The sequence below is a fragment of the Misgurnus anguillicaudatus genome, chromosome 1, assembly GCF_027580225.2.
Source record: "Misgurnus anguillicaudatus chromosome 1, ASM2758022v2, whole genome shotgun sequence".
Taxonomy (NCBI): Eukaryota; Metazoa; Chordata; class Actinopteri; order Cypriniformes; family Cobitidae; genus Misgurnus; species Misgurnus anguillicaudatus.
This window is the reverse complement of record NC_073337.2, coordinates 13,234,394-13,254,202: the sequence shown is the minus strand read 5'-3', so window position 1 is coordinate 13,254,202 and position 19,809 is coordinate 13,234,394. Positions and strand designations below refer to the sequence as shown.

The following is a 19,809-nucleotide window of genomic DNA, read 5'->3' as shown; positions in this document are numbered from 1 at the left end:
TTATTGAACGGCACCCCAAAGCACATTAATTTAATGAAAACCGTGAAGTAACGTCAATCCCACCTCTTTTCTTCTGTAAGTGCTCTATCTATCTTACTGCATACTGTGACCTTTCATTTATCATTTCTTCTGTGGCACAGATTCGTACATTACACAGTTTTTCTGTAGATGCGTGTATCCTTTTTATGTAAACCTAAAATAAAAGATGAGCCGTTTCTCAATATGCGTTCTTGTCACTACTTGAGTTCTTGTGAAACGTCACCAGTCACGGCCCAAGTACTGTTCCAATTCAAAGTGAGCATCAAGCCCAAGTTCACATAAAATCCCCGGATGTGTTCTTGATCCGCCCATTTTATCGAGGATGCATCAGAGGAGACTTGTGTGGACTTATGACAGCGAAGTTTCCCAGAATGCATTTCGCGTCAGGAGTTCGTTCTTCCGAGTCTGAACTTGCAAGTTCGAACTACGAAGGACACAAGTCCGAGTTTGGCGTACTTGGTATTGAGAAACGGCTATGGTTTCCTGAAAATTTTAAGGCAAAGACAAGTAAGAATTGTGAAATATATAGAGAAACAAGAAGTTTTATCAGATACTTTTGTTCTTTGGAGCAAAATAAACATAAGACTAAAGGAAACGGTCTTGTATTTGAACTTTTCTTCATGCACTATTTCTTATGTAATGTTTACTAAACAGCGTATGTTATTAATTCAGTGAAGAATCATTTATTTCGATTTATTACTTTAGTGCAGTGTCACTAAACTTCTCCCTCTCACAATGAGTTGTGGGTAATGGATTGATCTGCAATTCAAATTTTCATCAGAAAGAGTAGGCCATCTGGATACTTCAATGATACTCATTTCATCATACTACAATATAATGCCTAGATTAAATACCTTGGAAATGACAAAATGCTTTGTCTGCACAACATCAGTGTGCATATGCAGAACACATTTTCTTTTGCTTACAAACGGATGTTAAAATGCAAGTTGGTGTGTTTATAGGCATAGAAACTGAGCATTTGGTAGAGATACAAAACGCTTTCAATCCCATATGTTTAATTGACAGAAAGGATCATTTCAAAGTAGTACATGGTTTGTGTGGCCTGTTAAATATGTATGCTATAAATATTTAAACTGTGAATTTATAACATGTATTTGATGATATTTGTTGTGTGTTTGTTGTGTGTGTGTGTGTTTATTCAGGTGTTGATGATGGAGCAGATATACCTCGGGATATGGTAGTGGGAATATATGAGCGGATTCAACTAAGGGAGCTACGCTCTAATGAAGACCATGTCACTTATGTCACCAAGGTGGAACAAAGCATTGTGGGAATGAAAACAGTGAGTCAAACTTTTTTTAAGGTCCCGTTCTTTCTGTGTTTTTGAAGCTTTGATTGTGTTTGATTGTGCAATATAACATGTGTTCATGTTTCACGTGTAAAAAAACGCGGTATTTTTCACACAATTTACTTATATGTATAGCGCTGTTTTCACTGTCCTAAAACAGTCTGATGTCTTCCTTGTTCTATGAAGTCCCTGCTTTAGAAATACGTAACAAGTTCTGATTGTGTAGTTTGTTTAGTGTGTTGTGATTCGATAGCAGCTTAGCTTGCCGTTAGCTTAGCTGGCGACTGACGTATTCCTGTGGGTGGAGTTTAGACAAAAAAGTGTTTTACTGACATCATTAAAGCAGGAAGTAGAGGGCTGTAGTCCAAACCGGCCATTCGCTGTAGGCTTTGAAAGGCAAATTCTGTTAAAGAAAACTTTGAACTTTGAACTTTATCATTTTCCAGGTATTATTTATGCTATTATAGCAACATTACATACTAACTAGGGTTTACAAATGGGATCAGAAAGAACGTGACCTTTAATTGTTGCACGACGCAACAAGAAACCGTCCTCGCGCGGCGCAAGCCATTGAAAAGCATGGGTTTCGTAGCGCAGCGCTCACTGCGTCCTATGTGAAAGCCGCAATAAACATGACTGTCAGGCACCCCCAACTGTTCGACTAAACACACTGAACATTGTAAAATTGTAGTGTGAACCGAACGATTGGCCACAATGGGTAAATGTAAGTTTTATGATGGCTGGCTTGACACTCCTCAATAAAAAAACTGTCTAAGATTCAGTAATACAGTAAATGTAAATTTTGATATCAACATAGGTTAGGAGGCAATTGTAAGCCGTATGAAAGGAAAAAACTAATTTTCCAACATCCTCTTCTACACCAAGATTATTAAGACCAACGTGACACCATGACCCATGTCAAGCAACGAAGCCAACAGTGCAACGAATAAACTATGAGAACTTGAGCAAGTCAGTCTAGCGTTAAAAAAAGTAAATGATTAAGGGAACGTGCAATCATAGATTATATTGTGCTTTGGTGTTTAGTGATTGTTTAGGTGCGTATTTCTATAACACAATTCTGTTATATCGTTACCATAGTGGTCATTCATGTCATAATCCTGTACTTTCAGCTGAGCAGAATTGTAAACATATCTATGAATATTCACGCAATATATACATATTCATACATATTCATATCCCCACCTGTGTTTGGTGAGTCTTACTCTATCCCTGATGGATCACTTTGCACTAATAATTAATTGAAGAAACAAATTTTATATATGTAGTACCCTGCTGAAATAACCATCACAAAATTTCAAATAATTTCTGTTCATTATAAACCATTAGCTGTTTCTAAAACCCTTACAAAATTCAGTTTTCTAGTGTGCTTTTGGCATTATTACAGTATGATGCATTTATTGATTCCAATAAAATGTGCATTGATCATGTCTAGGTTTGTATGAGGTATAGCTATAACAATCCACTGATTATTTGGCAAAATAATAGTGTATACTGTACATGTGAACAGTTCGATTTTTAAAACCACTGTTTTTTTTTCAGATATTTTCAAATATGGTCTGAAAAAATCTTCAGGGAAGTCTGTCAGGGCCGGATTAACCATATGGGCAACTGGGCAATTGCCCAGGGGCCCAAGACCTCCAAAGGGCCCAGGGCAGCAAGGGCACAAGCAAAATACTGTATCTGGTAATCTCCCGCTCGCCGCTTTATATTAAACAAACTGTCAACACGGGCTTTTGCGCTGCAAAGAGAGACGCTGCGCTTATTACTTTGAACGTGAGTTGAGAGCAGTTGAGTCTCATGCGGACTGACCAATAAAACAGAAAAAACAAGACACGGAGAAGCTAAGTCGGAGCGCGAAGCGGAAATTAAAAAAGGAAAAGGGCATCAGAAACGCAGAAAATGTAAAGCATAAACAGTGGTGTAGTGTATGTGATACGCAGGTATCTGCGCGATCCGATCGGCGTATGAAATCAAATTACTATAGCGGCGCAAAAGTGACTGGGGAGCAGAGAACCCACAGGCGAGTGACAGAAAAGTAGCGCGAGAGCGATTCCAGTTATCACATGAAGAAATCTGCTTTGAATCGCTCTCGCGGTACATTGACATCATCAAGAGGTCTGCTTAGCGCCAAATGAAGTCGAACCTGCAGTATAGCTGTTCAGGCGACACTGTAAACAAACCGACCATGTGGAGAGTTGAACGAGTGAAGCAGTGCACAACATAAAATCCGGAGAGTTAACAACGCACATGTGTGAGTAAACAACATTTTTTTAAATCATCAATCCAGTTTGGATTACTTTATCTGGAGGTAAGGCTCCAATAAAATAAAATAAAATAAGCCCGTGTATATGTCCTGATGGTTTTTAGCTGCCTTCCAGCATGTTTGCCACAGTGTTAAACTTACTTTCCCTGTGTTCATTAATATATCTACGTTCAAGATGTAGCCTATATGATCTAAAACTTCTGTGAGGAAGTCTGCGTTGATGTTCAGTTCAGACTTCAAATTAAAGATAATGTTCTTCACTTTGGTTTGGGTGTCTAATATTAGGCTATATGATGGTCTTGTAATAATAATTAAGGAAAAGCCTATTTTCATTTTTAGACAATGCTTGTATATGCAAAAAATAAGCTTTTTATATCAATGACTATGCAAATTAAAGTTAATCCATGGTCATCTTAAATAGGTATTAATTAAAAAGTTCTGTTAAGTGAGCTTCCGTCAATGACGAGGACAACTCAGCTAAGTAAGCCAGGACTTTTCTACACCGCCAGCTTACTTTTACAGCCGGAGATTATATAGATGCTGATGTGTTTTGTTTTCATAGCATCATATGTAAGTGAATGTCTTTGATAGGGGACATAGTAGTGCATTATGAGCATTTAAATATTTGTAAATCAAAATACACCTGATGACAGTTAGAATTTGAAGTATTGAGTATATGTACTGTATAATACAGTAATATATTCTGTATATGACCATATTATGGTGATCCTGGGGTCGTGATGATGGGGCCCTTGAATATTGTTGCCCAGGGTATAACAAAGTGTTAATCTGGCCCTGAAGTCTGTATATTTGAGTCTGGAAAAATATGGAATTTTGAAAATAAAAATGTGTAGGAACCATGTTAAAGGATTAGTCCATTTTCAAGAAAAATCCAGATAATTTACTCACCACCATGTCATCCAAAATGTTGATGTCTTTCTTTGTTCAGTCGAGAAGAAATTATGTTTTTTGAGGAAAACATTGCAGGATTTTTCTAATTTGAATGGACTTTAATAGAGCCCAACATTTAATACTTAACTCAACAATTAACAGTTTTTTTCAACGAAGTTTCAAAGGACTATAAACAATTCCAAACGAGGCATAAGGGTCTTATCTAGCAAAACGATTGTCATTTTTGACAATAAAAATGACAAATATACACTTTTAAAGCACAACTTCTTGTCTAGATCCGGTCGTGATGCGCTAGCGTGACCCGACGCAATACGTCATCACGTCAAGAGGTCACAGAGGACGAACGCGAAACTCCGCCCCAGTGTTTACAAGTGTGTTAAACAGAGGACCGTTCCGACGTTGTTGTATGTCAACTGATACTAATTCATGTCTTTGTGGCAGTTTATTGTTTAAAATGGTCCGCAAATGTGGGTTTTATATATGTAACACATGACCTCCCTACGTCACTACGCATTTACGTTAGGTCGCGCTGGACCGGACTTAGACAAAGAAAAGTTGTGGTTTAAAAGTACATATTTTTTATTTTTCTTGTCAAAAATGACAATCGTTTCGCTAGATAAGACCCTTATGCCTCGTTTGGGATAGGGTTGCCGCGGTGACGTAATTTTCCCACCGGTTAATCGTCGCGTCACAAACTCGGTGATCCCGGTATCACCGAGTGGGAGGGGCTTATAAATGCGCATGCAGACGTGCACATTTTACTTTCACTTTTGAATTACACAACTGTTTAAATGCAGCGCTTGCGTAAGCTGCGTTAAATCGCATATGAATTTGCGTGCAATGCGAGTCCAACAGCTGGTTTAATTAAGTGCTTGAGTTAATGTGCACAGGTAATTCTCAAAGAACCCGCCAGTCCCAAGCAGAGCAACCGGCTACTTCTCCATAAAAGCGCTGCTTGAATGATGGGTTTAATATTTTTCTTGATGAAAAACACAACAACAAAACGATCTCGCTTATGTTAAACATCATATATGTATATTATAACAAAAACGAGTAAGCACGCAGCTTCTGTCATCATCTGGTCAGTCAGCTCGCCTCGCAAACTCTGACAGAAATAAATGAAATCTGACACCTGCGGCTGCTCTGTGACGTGACGCGCCTTCAGCTCCGCTGAATACAGACAACAGACACATTTAGTTGTAAGTGTTTGCTCTCTCTAACGAAACTAAATTATTTAATTACACGAAAATATCAAAACGACGGTGAAAGACGGTGTCGCGGTGGGCAAGTGATATAACCGGTGAGAGGCTGAAGCACCGGTTATCACCGTTTCACCGACTATCGCGGCAAGCCTAGTTTGGGATTGTTTATAGTCCTTTGAAACTCCGTTGAAAAAAACTGTTAAGTGTTGAGTTAAGTATTAAATGTTGGGCTCTATTAAAGTACATTAAAATGAGAAAAATCCTGCAATGTTTTCCTCAAAAAACATAATTTCTTCTCGACTGAACAAAGAAAGACATCAGCATTTTGGATGACATGGTGGTTAGTAAATTATCTGGATTTTTCTTTTAAGAAAATGGACTAATCCTTTAAAAAAATTAGTTGTAAGTTTTAAGTTTAAAAGTATTAGTTGACAGTTTTAAGTTTAATTAACTCATAATTTTAATGCTAGATTTACACCAAACGCGGTAGAGGCGGCAAAAACGCGTTATTCGCACGTAGTTGCACGCTTGAACATTTTGAGTTTACTCGCTTCATTTGCGCGTGAAATTCTAGTCATTCGAGACATTTACATGGAAATTTGGGTCATGGGAGGGGCTTCTGCGACTTTGCACGCTTCCTGTAATCACGTCACTACAAGAGCAAGCTCCTGATTGGTTAACATGGCGTGATTTTCCGCCAAAGTTCAGATTTTTCATTTTTCGAGGCAATGCTCAATTTGCGCCATTCATGTCATTTGAATTGAGGTGAATTTGCGTCTACTGCGCCACATTAAACGCCTCATTCGTGCCGCGAGATTTCCAGGCACGCGTGAAAGCTTCTTGACTTAATTGATTGTCACGCTTGACGCCTCTAACGCGGCTCAGCATAAGGCAGCCAGTTAACTTACTTTTTTTTAGTTGAACCAACAAATCTTTTTTTTACAGTGTACCGCACCAAAGAGAACTAAGGAGGATAAAAAACATTCAGAATGTTTTTACCAGTAATTCCTTTAAAATAAGTATCCAGTATTATACAAGTTTCACATACAAAAGCTTTTTTGCTGTGGAAGAATGTTCTTAACTTAAGAACATTTGACTGAATGGTTCTTTGGAAACCAAAAATTGCTCTTGTCTGGTATCATTGTGAAGAAACTTTCATAGCACTATTATTTTTAAGTCTATCAAGGATTTTGGATATTTAGTACATTTATTTCAGACACTTTTATTCATTCAGGGTTGACTACATTTTATCTGAGGGTTGATCTATAACCTTGGCATTGCTAGTTTCATAGTTGAGCTATATAGAAACACAGGGAACCTTGTACAACGTTCTCCATAAATGGAGAGCAATAAAGAGTAGAATATAAAATATTAAGAGCAATAATGTGTTTTTATGACTTTGCTATAAAACCAACATACATCTTTTAGGCATTCGTGTATATTTTACCTGCAAACTTTATACCTGCTGCTTACAAGGCTTGTTCTTCTGGGTCAGCAGCATTTCATCTGTGAGGTTTATTAAAGAGCCTAAAACACTTTACATAGTCAGTAAATTTCAGTGTAATTTTAGGGAATCTGTAATTTTACTCATTTGGTCATTATGATCTGCTTCCTAGTCTGTGACATCCCTGTGGACAATTGCCTTTCTAGTACATGTCATTTTAAAATTACAGTAATGGTGTAATGGCTCAAGTAATAGGCTACTAACAGAGCAATTTCAATGATAAATCAAGCCATTAGCATTAAAAACACATACAATGGCAAATGTTATGTGGCTGGTGAAAGAGACAAAGATAATGACATATAAAAAGCTTTAGTGCTATGCTTTTATTGCTGCAAATTATACTCACTTACAGTTTCTGTACAAAAAAAACTTGCTGTACAATAAACTCATCTAAGCAATTATGCATAACCTTACAAGTTCTTGTGAACATTGTCACACATTAGATACAAGTTTGCGTAAAATAAATCATTTCATTTTCACCAGACACGACTTTGCTTGTGTCAGTTAGTGTAAATTATTGTATGCGTGTCAGATTCTGGTTGATATTATTTTTAGTAAAATTTAGACTATAAAAATCTGTGATTTATGTCTGTAAATTAGATTGCACACTATTAATCACTTTTAGGTTTTATAATCTCTAGACCATTTATTGTCAACCCACTTTATCTCTTTCTCTCTCTTTGTTGTTTCAGGGTTATGAGAACACCTGGTGTTGTCAGTAAACTTTTTAAAGGTCTTTATTATTTTGCTCGCATAATATCGTGTACATGATAATGCCTTAATCCAGAAATGAATGTATTAATGTGAGTGTATTAAGATTAAGTACACAAAATGCAATAATTCTGCTTTGTTTTAATGCTGAAAAATAGACATATAAATAAGAATGCAACGGCATCAATCTTTTTGATGGTGTTTTTGTTTACTGCAATGCAGTAAAAACTTAAGTCAGGTACTTTGATTTGACATTAACCTGACAGTCACTTGACATTCATTCTTAAGCACAACCTGTCAGGAAATGGGGAAACACAAAACACGAACCCAAATGCGGACGTATACAAAAAGGGATTTATTGAACAAAACCGGGAAAACAGAAAAACAAAACCCACGAGGGGGCAAAACAAGACAAGGAAATCACAATACTAAGCTAACACTAAACTTAAACAAAACACTAAACAGACTTAGACTGGATACTACTCATACTCACAGGAACCAACAGGAAAGGTGACAAGGCATGGGACAAGGCATGAAACAAGACGAACGTGCACTGGACAACAAACACAAGGACTCTTAAATAGGGAGAAAGTAAATTACATACAGCTGGAAATAATTACAAGTAAGGGATCGGGGAAAAAGTGACGAGACCCAGGAAATGCGTGGTCAGAATAAACCAATACTACAACGACACATTTCCCACATAGAACATATGTACTGTCAGAACCCTGCCATGCAAAACTAGATCTAAATACCAACAGGATCCGGCAGGATTCTGACACAACCTGCCTTACATTAGCCACAAATGTTCATCTTAAGGTTGAAGTATTGTTCATTTTTTATGCGTACGCTAGGGTCTGCGTACAGTGCACATGACGCAATTTTCGTCATCAGAAAAGTGAGCGCTTACTATACATACACACACCGCCGGATTTTTGGAACCCCATGTAGGTCACGCATGCACCAACAGGAGAATATAGTATGTAGCCTAGGAGATGGTTGCAATGCGTATGCGTCGAACATCTGTGTATAGGTACACGTCAAATAAACTATACTTTGCAAGGCTGTGCGTTCGAACGTGTAAAAACAGACTCAGGGTTCCCACGGGTCCTTGAAATCCTTGAAAGTTTGTGAATCTAGGGAAAAAATTTAAGCCCCTGGGAAGTTTTTGAAAATATACATACATAGATACAAGTAATTGAAAGTGCTTGAATCTATTATATGCAAGAAGTTTTCTGAAAAAAAATCTGTATTCCTTGTGTAATGTAGGATAATATTATAAAAATTCTAGACTTTTTAAGAACACGTGCTAAACTGTTCACTTTAAATGCTAATCTTTTGTATGCGAATGTTGATTCATACCAAAATGCTTTTTTGTATAGTTGTGTTTGACACATGAAAACGTCTCGTGTTACGTATGTAACTGTTGTTCCCTGAGAAGGGAACGAGGCGCTGCGTCTCCCTTGCCATACTTACTGCGTCCCTGTCATGCCATCTTTAGCAATATTTCAGATAGCGATATACCTCCTGTCTCCCGCGTCACCCTGTCTTTGTCGTTAAGCCTCACCATTGATTGAATTTAATATACACATTCAGACGCACTTACCCCTGTAAGCGTCCCCAAAGTGTCACCACAGTGACGCAGCGCGAGTTCCCTCGAAAGGGATCTTTAACAATGTATCTTTCAAGGTAACAAATTGTAACCTTGCTTACACTTGAAATGTGTCCACACATTTAGTACTTGAATTTGAATGTATTGAACCTGGAAAGTCCTTAAAATGTCCTTGAATTTGAAGTTAACTAAGGTGTGGGAACTCTGCAGACTATACTCCGGACTTAAAAGGGTTGTGCTCTAAAACAATGTTTAATCTATCAAGTTAGGGTTAGGCTGAGCTAGAGGTTTTCAGTCCTGTAGAGTTTATAGCTCCAACCCTATCAAACACACCTTAACCAGCTAATATAGGTTTGGATTAGTTAGAAGAGTTGAAGCTCTTGTGTCCAGATTTACTAAACAGGGAAAATTAGAGTGCAATTTAAAAAAAGTGCAGATGGTAGTGATCATTAAAGCGCACATTAAAGAACTCAGGTGCAAAATCTTTTTCCATAATGACATATGCAAATTCATTTGTATTTTTTTACGAGTTAATAAGCCATGTGTTACCACAAAATGTGAGCCTGTCATAATCCTAAATAAAACAAGGACAACAGGCAGAATCATGACAGCGTGATTTATTTAAATAGTCCCTTCCCATAAATGTTGCATCTGAAATGGAAACTCCTACAAATGCATATGCATAAGGTCAGTTACAAAAAAAAATCACTGCTTGTCTTTACTTTAAATCCTGACAATAGTTTATAAATGGCAAAAGAGGCGTTTGCAAATTAATAAATCTGTGCCCGGTTGCATGAAAGTCCTTAAGCTAAGAAATCCCTTAAATATAAGGTTAAGGGTGCCCTTAATAAAAGATGTGTTGCAAGAAAAACCCTTAAGTGACCCTAAAGGCTATCAATAAGTATTTACCCTTAAATGCTAAAGTATTACCTTAAGTTCTGCTATGCGTTGCAACAAAGTCCTTAAGTCACATTTTCCCTTAAAAACTTAAGGGACTATAACAGGTCCCTTAACGTCACACGCGATGGCTGATTTTATGGTTATTTAAGAAAATGAAGTACCAACGCGCATTTCTAACCATCGAAATAATCCCTAGAGAAAAAGATGCGCATTTATTAGGAGAATCGCGGTTTGATCCTCCGTCAATCTAAAGTGTTTCCAGTTTGAATTACTTTGAGGTTTTATACACGCGGCACTTTACAGTCTGTTATTTGCGATGTTTCATTACACAAATCCGCCGTCTGTTGAGCTGCGTGCGTTGATTTGTTACCGCTGTGAGATTTTGTAACTATAGCAACCGCGTCTCTGCTGCCGTCTTTTGGCAGAGACTACCGTAAAATACTTAGTATAAACACTTAGGTAAGGGTGACAGTTAAGACCTTTGTTGCAACGCTCTTAAATAAATCCCTTACCTCAGGGATTTTTTCTCCCTCAGGGAAACCCTCAACTAAGGAGTTTCATGCAACCGGGCACTGGCCCTTGGTTGTTTAACTCGTCCCACAGATAAATCAAGAAAAGAAAACAAAGAATAATTTCTAATACATTTATGCTATGTGATGTTCTTTTTTAATGAAATTTCATAAATCTTGCAGCCTACTCTTTTTTTGGAAAAGTTGATTTAATCAAAAAACTTTAAACACTTGAATACAGCTTGACAATCCCACACATCATTGGCACAATTAGCATATTCGGTAACACTTTCTATGAAGCCCATGCTTTTAATGAATTATAGCCCCCTTTATAATTGTTTATAGGCAATTATTACTATTCTATAATATATTTATAAGCAATCAATAATAATGCATTAATAACTGTATTATGACTCACAACATGGCTATTAACAACAATATAAAAATATAGCTGTAGACAGCGATACGGGGCCAAGCAACAATGGTCCTGCAACACGCAACGAAGCTGAAAGGACATGCAATTGAAGAATGCAATGTAGCAGATATGTATGGGAACTATCAGCACACAGGACTCAGAGATGAGAATGAACATAATGAAAAAATAAAAATTTTGAAGTATAATATTCATTTGCATGCTGAAAGAAGGACCGATTAGTCCAATGCTGACCTAGAAAACAATTGAACCACCAAAGCATCATACATGTTACACATGAGACTTAAACCAAAAGAGCACAAACGAAATAATACCTGTAAAAATAATAAAGTAAAATACAAATAATGAATTGAAGCTTTTGACTCTTAAGTAAGAGACTTCAATTGCTGCCCTAGCCAGGATTTGAACCCATGATCTCCAGGTTTCATGCCTGTCACCTATCTGGTTGAGCTACAGGGGAGACCTACATACAGACAGCTGCTTAAGCTAGATTGCTGTAGTGACAATGTGTATGTTCAAGTTTGGAGAGATTTTTCTCAAGAACAGAATATTTTTTTTAATCCCCTGTAGGTAGTCAAACCTGTTTGAACATTTGACTCTACATGACACAAATTTGTCAACCATTTTAATTGCTGCCCTACGCTGGATTTGAACCAGCAACCTCTGGATTTCATGCCCATCACGCATTTGGTTGAGCTACTAGGAAGACATAGATTATCCCATCAAATATTCTCCATAGAAGTTTAGTTGATTAAATGGTTTAAAAGTTATTCCTGTTGACAAATGTATTACTTTTGAACAAAGATAAATATCAAAATTCTGTTTGGTCATTTCTATGTGGCTCAGTCCAAAGATAATCTGAGCCAAATTGTGTAACAATTCAACAAACACTGCAAAAGTAGTAGCAAAAAAACTGAATACTGTACTTTTCAAAATGGCCGCTACTGCATTTTTGAACTGGTGATGATGCTTGGCCACCAAATTGCAAGCCGTGCAGAACATGGAAAACAGACTGGTTGATAATAATAGGTGAGAATAAACTCAAAACAAATATTAATAGAAAAACATAACACATGCATCAGACGGGATTCGAACCCTTAACCTCTGAGTTTTGATGCATGCGATTTAGTAAACTGAGCTACACAGGCAGTGTAGCTTGCCAAGGTTTTCAGAGCTGCAAGCATTCAAATGGAGGAAGGAAGGTGCAGACATGACATTGCAGAGCAGAAATAACAAAATTACAATTTATATGAGAATCAGATAGTTTAAGTGAGAAGAGTTAAAGTTTAAGACAAGAAAAACATGTTGTATAGGAATGCACAACATGTTGTAATATTATAGTCATAATAATTTAATATGACAAAGAGACAATGTCACAGGGACAGTCAACTTTGGACAGGTATTTCTCGGGAATGGCAGAGAATATCAAAAATGTGTTCGGTCATTTCTGTGCGGATTGCTCCAAAGGTTATGTGAGCACAGCCTGGCATAAAATAGACTTAATTTGCAAAAGTAGTAGCGAAAAAACTACTTCACATATGCTATGAAGTAAGATATGAACAGAATGTTGAAAACTGACAAATGAGATATCGTTGCAATCGACATAAACCAGTGAATAAAAATTCACAAAGAAAATGAATATCAGAAAAAGTTTTCAGAAGTTATGGGCTGTTTTATATAGTTTATGAACCCTAGGTGGCGCTGTCTTCAGATTTCCCAGGTACCTTCAGGACATCATACCGATGCATCCTACCGATTTTTGTGCCGATACATTATATAGAATAGTAGTTATCCCAATTTAAAACAAAATTCAAAATAGTGGACAGGCGGTTTGGTCATTTCCGGCATAATATATATCGACAGATTGGTCATGAGCCAAGGAATCCATAGACACCAAGATCATAATTTTCTATCAAACATTTCAATAGTTATGGGCAAAAATAGCCATTTTTCATATCTCATGACCCATAGGTGGCGCTGTCCTCAAATTTGGCATGGTACCCCAGTGCATGGTCCTTATGAAGGGTACCAAGTTTCATTTCAATTGATCAAAGAATGGCCGAGATAATGACTCAGAACGAATTTTGGGTCGACATCGATAAATGTACGCATTTATTACTTTTGAACAAAGATAAAAATCAAAATTCTGTTCGGTCATTTCTCTGCGGCTCGGTTCAAAGATTATCTGTGCCAAATTGCGTAACAATGCAATGAACGCTGCAAAAGTAGTAGCGAAAAAACAAAATACTGTACTTTTCAAAATGGCCGCTACTGTAATGGGTGGAGTCTTAATGTAAGGTGGTCACTGTAATGAGCGTGAGGAGAGGAATCAGATGTAGTAGGTAGAGTTTTTGTTGATCAAATGATTCTACAGTTATAACCATTTGAATATTGAATTTTTGAAGTGTTGGTGGCGCTATAGAGTTAATGCTAGAGACCCCATAGTTGGTCACATGACTATTTAGGACCACCACTACAAGTGTGCCAAATTTGTTTCATTTTCCTATGTACGGTTCATAGGGCTGCCATAGACTCCCATTGGGGAAGAAGAAATATAATAATAATAATAATAAATATAGCTGCAAGCAGCGATACGGGGCCAAGCACCATCAGCGCAATGCAAACGCAAACACAGCACAGCAAGCACACAAAGCACAGCAATGTCACAATGCACAGCAAGCTCACAAAGCACAGAAAGCACACAAAGCACAGCAAGCACACAAAGCACAGCAAGTACTCAAAGCACAGCAAGTACTCAAAGCACAGCAAGCACACAAAGAACATTAAGCACCCAAAGCACAGCAAGAAACATACAATGTATCAATCACCCAGGGCGCATTGAGCACCCAAGGTGCATCAAGAACACAAGGCGCTGCAAAGAACCCAAAGCGTAGCAATCACAGAGCTGAACCACCGCAGTGCCAAGAAGCAACCGAAAACATGGCAAAAACTGAACATATGTGAACTACAGACAGGTCGAGAAGAATAGGTGAGAAAGAACCAAATGTAATAGAAGCGATGAACACTTGCCTCAGGCGGGATTCGAACCCAAGAACTCAGAATCTCATTGCGCGTGCCTTACCCGCCACGCCATTCAGTTGACACAGTTCAAGGAACAGCAGAAAAGAAATTACAGAGATGCAAGGATTGACATATGCCAATTACCAAAGATGTAGAAATGACACTGCAGAGCAGAAATAACAGAAATATAATGTATATGAGAATCAAAAAGCTCAAGTGAGATTGAAGACAAGAAAAACATTCTGTAGAGCAACGCTATAAAATGTAATATACAGTAATGAACTATGACAAATAGACAACATCACAGGCACGATCAACTTTACAGAGGTATTTCTTAAAAAAATGCCTAGGTGCCAGAAAAATCTGTTCAGTCATTTCTGTGAGGATTGCTCCAAAGAACCTACGAGCAGAACCTGGCATAAAATAAACAAAATTTGTAAAAGGAGTAGCGAAAAGATAATTTACCATATGCCTTACAATAACACATTAATAGAATGTTGGAAAATAACAAATGAGGTATCGTTGCAATCGGCATAAACCAGTGAATTTAATTTCACAAAGAAAATTAATATTAGACAAAGTATTCAGAAGTTATAGGCAGTTCTATAAGAACTGTTATTGTTTATAAACCCTAGGTGGCGCCGTACTCTGACTTCCCAGGTACCTTCAGGACATCATGCCGAAGCTCCCTACCTATTTTTTCGCCGATATAGCCAATACTTCAAAAGTTATAGCAATTGTGACTCATTTCAAAATGGCAGACAAGCGGTCCGGTCAATCCCGGAATAATACACATCCACAGATGCGGCATGAGCCAAGGAATACGTAGACACAACAATCATAATTTTCTGACAAACAATTCAGTAGTTATGGGCAAAAATAGCCTTTTTTCATATCTCATGACCCATAGGTGGCGCTGTCACCAGATTTGACATGGACCCCCATTTCATGATCGACATGAAGCGTACCAAATTTCATCTCGATTGATCAAAGAATGACCGAGATACAGCTTCAGAACCAATTTTATAAGCAGCACCTTCAGCGCAATGAGCACCCAAAGCACAGCAAAAACCACACGACGCAGCAAATGTGCAAAGCGCAGAAAGCACGCAATTCAGAGCCCGAACCCGAAGCAAAGCAAATGCAGAGCAGGATCACTGCAGTGCGGAGCAACAACAGTAAAGATGGCAAAAATATAACACGTGTGGAAAACCAGACAGGTCGAGAAGAACGTGTTAAAGGAAACGCAAAAGGAAATCTCAATAAGTGAAAGTGAGAGCTGGGATTCAAACCCATGACCTCAGGTTCCCAAAGCATAGCAGTTAACGCATGCGCCACTGAGTAAACGGTTAAACCACTGAGTTGGTTTGTCCAGGCTATAGAATAGAGATATAGAGCTGTAAACATTGATATCCAGCAATTACCAAAAGTGCAGAAATGACAACAGAGAGCACAAATAACTGAAATACAATGTATTGTATGAAAATCACAAAACTTAAGTGAGAAAAAAAAGTTAAGACAAAAACCACTGCACATGGGATTCGAACTCATGAACTCAGGTTCCCAAGGCACAGCAGTTACCGCATACGCCACTGAGTAAACGATTAAACCACTGACTTGGTGTGTCCAACCTATGGAATAGAGATATAGAGCTGTAAACATTTATATCCAGCAATTACCAAAAGTGCAGAAATGACAACAGAGAGCACAAATAACTGAAATACAATGTATTGTATGAAAATCAATAAACTTAAGTGAGAAAAAAGTTAAGACAAAATATTACTGTACATGGGATTCGAACCCATGACCTCAGGATCTCATGGCATCTGGTTAACCAGATGCGCAACTCAGTTAACACAGATATATGAGAATCAAAAAGATCAAGTGAGATTGAAGACAAGAAGATCATTCTGTATAGTAATGCTATACAATGTAACATACAGTCACACTAATTTACTATGACAAATAGACAACGGCACAGGCACAGTCAACTTTGGAGTGGTATTTCTAAGAAAGAGAACAGAATATCAAAAATCTGTTCGGTCATTTCTGTGCGGATTGCTCCAAACATTATACGAGCAGCACCTGGCATAAATAAAACAAAATTTGTAAAAGGAGTAGCGAAAAAATCATGTTCCAAATGCTTTACAATAACACATGAACAGAATGTTGGAAAATGACAAACGAGGTATCGTTGCAATCGGCATAAACCAGTGAATACAATTTCACAAAGAAATTAATATCAGACAAAGTATTCAGAAGTTATAAGCAGTTCCATAAGAACTGTTATAGTTTATAACCCCTAGGTGGCGCTGTACTCTGACTTCCCAGGTACCTTCAGGACATCATGTCGAAGCTCCTTACTAATTTTTGCGCGGATATGTCCAATAGTTAAAAAAATATAACGAATTATGTGAAATTTCAAAATGGTGGACAGGCGGTTCGGTCAAACCCGGCATAATACACATCGACAGATGCGGCATGAGGTAAGCAATCCATAGACATCAAGATCATAATTTTCTGACAAACAGTTCAGAAGTTATGGGCAAAAATAGCCTATTTTATTATCTCATGACCCATAGGTGGCGCTGTCACCAAATTTGGCATGGACCCCCATTTCATGATCGACATGAAGCGTACCAAATTTCATCTCGATTGATCAAAGAATGACCGAGATACAGCTTCAGAACCAATTTTGCGTCAATCTCGTTAAGTTCACGCATTAATTACTTTTGAACAAAGATAAATATCAAAATTCTGTTCGGTCATTTCTGTGCGGCTCACTCCAAAGATCATCTGTGCCAAATCTGATAAGAATTGAACCACATTTGAAGGAGGAGTAGCGAAAAAACGAAATACTGTACATTTCAAAATGGCCGCTACTGTAATGGGTGGAGTTCTACTGTAAAGTATCAAATTCAATAAGTGGGATGAGAGCAATCACGTGTACTAAGTAGAATTTTCATAGATCAAGCGGATCACCAGTTATAACCATTTGAACATTGAATTTTTGCACTGCTGGTGGCGCTATAGAGTTAGTGCTAGAGACCCCATTTTTGGTCACTTGACTTTTCAGTACCACCTCTACAACTGTGCCAAATTTCATCATTTTCCTATGTACGGTTCATAGGGCTGCCATAGACTCCCATTGCGGAAAAATAATAATAATAATACTGACAATTCCAATAGGTGTCTCAGCACCTTCGGTGCTTGACCCCTAAATATAGCTGCAAGCAGCGATTCGGGGCCAAGCACCTTTAGCGCAATGCGCATCCAAAGCACAAAAAGCAACATAGAAGGTATCAATAACCCAATGCGCATTGACCACCCAAGGTGCATCAAGAACACAAGGCGCAGCAAGTACCCAAAGCGTAGCAATCACACAGCAGAACCACCGCAGTGCAGAGCAGCAACAGAAAATATGACAAAAACAGAACATATGTGAACTACAGAAGGGTTGAGAAGAATAGGTGAGAAAGAACAAAACTTTAATAGAACAAATTAACACTTGCCTCAAGCGGGTTTCGAACCCAAGAACTAAGCATCTCTTTGCATGTGACTAACACGATACGCCATTCAGTTAACACGGTTCATGAGGCAGCAGAATAGAGTATACAGAGATGAAAGCATTGACATATGCCAATCACCACAGATGCAGAAATGACACAGCAGAGCAGATATAACTGAAGTATAATGTATATAAGAATCAACAAGCTCAAGTGAGGTTGAAGACAAGAAGAACATTCTGTACAGAAACGCTATGAAATGTAATATACAGTAATTAACTATGACAAATAGACAACATTACAAGCACGGTCAACTTTGGAGCAATATTTCTAAGAAAGAGAACAGAATATAAAAAATCTGTTCGGTCATTTCTGTGCGGATTGCTCCAAACATTATACGAGCAGAACCTGGCATGAAATAAACAAAATTTGTAAAAGGAGTAGCGAAAAGATAATTTACCATATGCCTTACAATAACACATGAACAGAATGTTGGAAAATGACAAACGAGGTATCGTTGCGATCGGCATAAACCAGTGAAACTAATTTCACAAAGAATATATATATCAGACGAACGATTCAGAAGTTATGTGCAAAAATAGCCTTTTTTCATATCTCATGACCCATAGGTGGCGCTGTCACCAAATTTGGCATGGACCCCCAGTTCATGGTCGACATGAAGTGTACCAAATTTCATTTCGATTGATCAAAGAATGACCAAAATACAGCTTCAGAAACAATTTTGCGTCAACCTCGTTAAGTTCACACATTAATTACTTTTGAATAAAGAAAAAAATCAAAATTCTGTTCGGTCATTTCTATGCAGCTCACTCCAAAGATCACCTGTGCCAAATTTCATAACATTTGAACCAAATTTGAAGGAGGAGTAGCGAAAAAACAAAATACTGTACATTTCAAAATTGCCGCTAATGTAATGGGAGGAGTCTTACTGTAAAGTATCAAATTCAATAAGCGTGATGAGAGCAATCACGTGTACTAAGTAGAATTTTCATAGATCTAATGGATCACAAGTTATAACCATTTGAACATTGAATTTTTGAGCTGATGGTGGCGCTATAAAGTTACTTCTAGAGACTCCATTTTTGGCCACATGAATATTTATGACCAACATTACAACTGTGCAAAATTTCATCATTTTCTTACATTCGGTTCATAGGGCTGCCATAGACTTCCATTGGGGAAGAAAAATTTACTAACAGAAACAATGACCAATATAGCTGCAAGCAGCGATTCGGGGCCAAGCACCTTCAGCGCAATGAGCACCCAAAGCACAGCAAGCAACATAGAAGGTATCAATGACCCAATGTGCATTGAACACCCAAGGTGAATCAAGAACACAAGTACCCAAAGCGTAGCAATCACCGATCAGAACCACCGCAGTGCAGAGCAGCAACAGAAAACATGACGAAAATAGAACATATGTGAACTACAGACAGGTCGAGAAGAATAGGTGAGAAAGAACAAAACTTTAATAGAACAAATTAAAACTTGCCCCAGGCAGGATTTGAACCCAAGAACTCAGAAACTCTTTGCATGTGACTAACACACTACGCCATTTAGTTGACACAGTTCATGAGGCAGCAGAATAGAGTGTACAGAGATGAAAGCATTGACAAATGCCAATCACCACAGATGCAGAAATGACACAGCAGAGCAGATATAACAGAAATATAATGTAGGCTATATAAGAATCAACAAGCTCAAGTGAGGTTGAAGACAAGAAGAACATTCTGTACAGAAACGCTATGAAATGTAATATACCGTAATTAACTATGACAAATAGACAACATCACAGGCACGGTCAACTTTGGAGCAATATTTCTAAGAAAGAGAACAGAATATAAAA

General features: G+C 37.8%; 1 protein-coding gene across 4 annotated transcripts in view; it reads left to right on the top strand.

Annotated features, from left to right (window-relative positions):
* The window catches only part of iqsec3a (IQ motif and Sec7 domain ArfGEF 3a), a 187,109-nt gene that overhangs the window by 117,908 nt on the left and 49,392 nt on the right, over positions 1 to 19,809 (top strand). For all 4 annotated transcript variants that reach the window (XM_073866681.1, XM_073866700.1, XM_073866689.1 and 1 more), the window contains one exon: positions 1,203 to 1,342. In XM_073866681.1, coding sequence (XP_073722782.1) covers positions 1,203 to 1,342 — 140 coding nt within the window. The remainder of the gene's footprint in view (positions 1 to 1,202; positions 1,343 to 19,809) is intronic.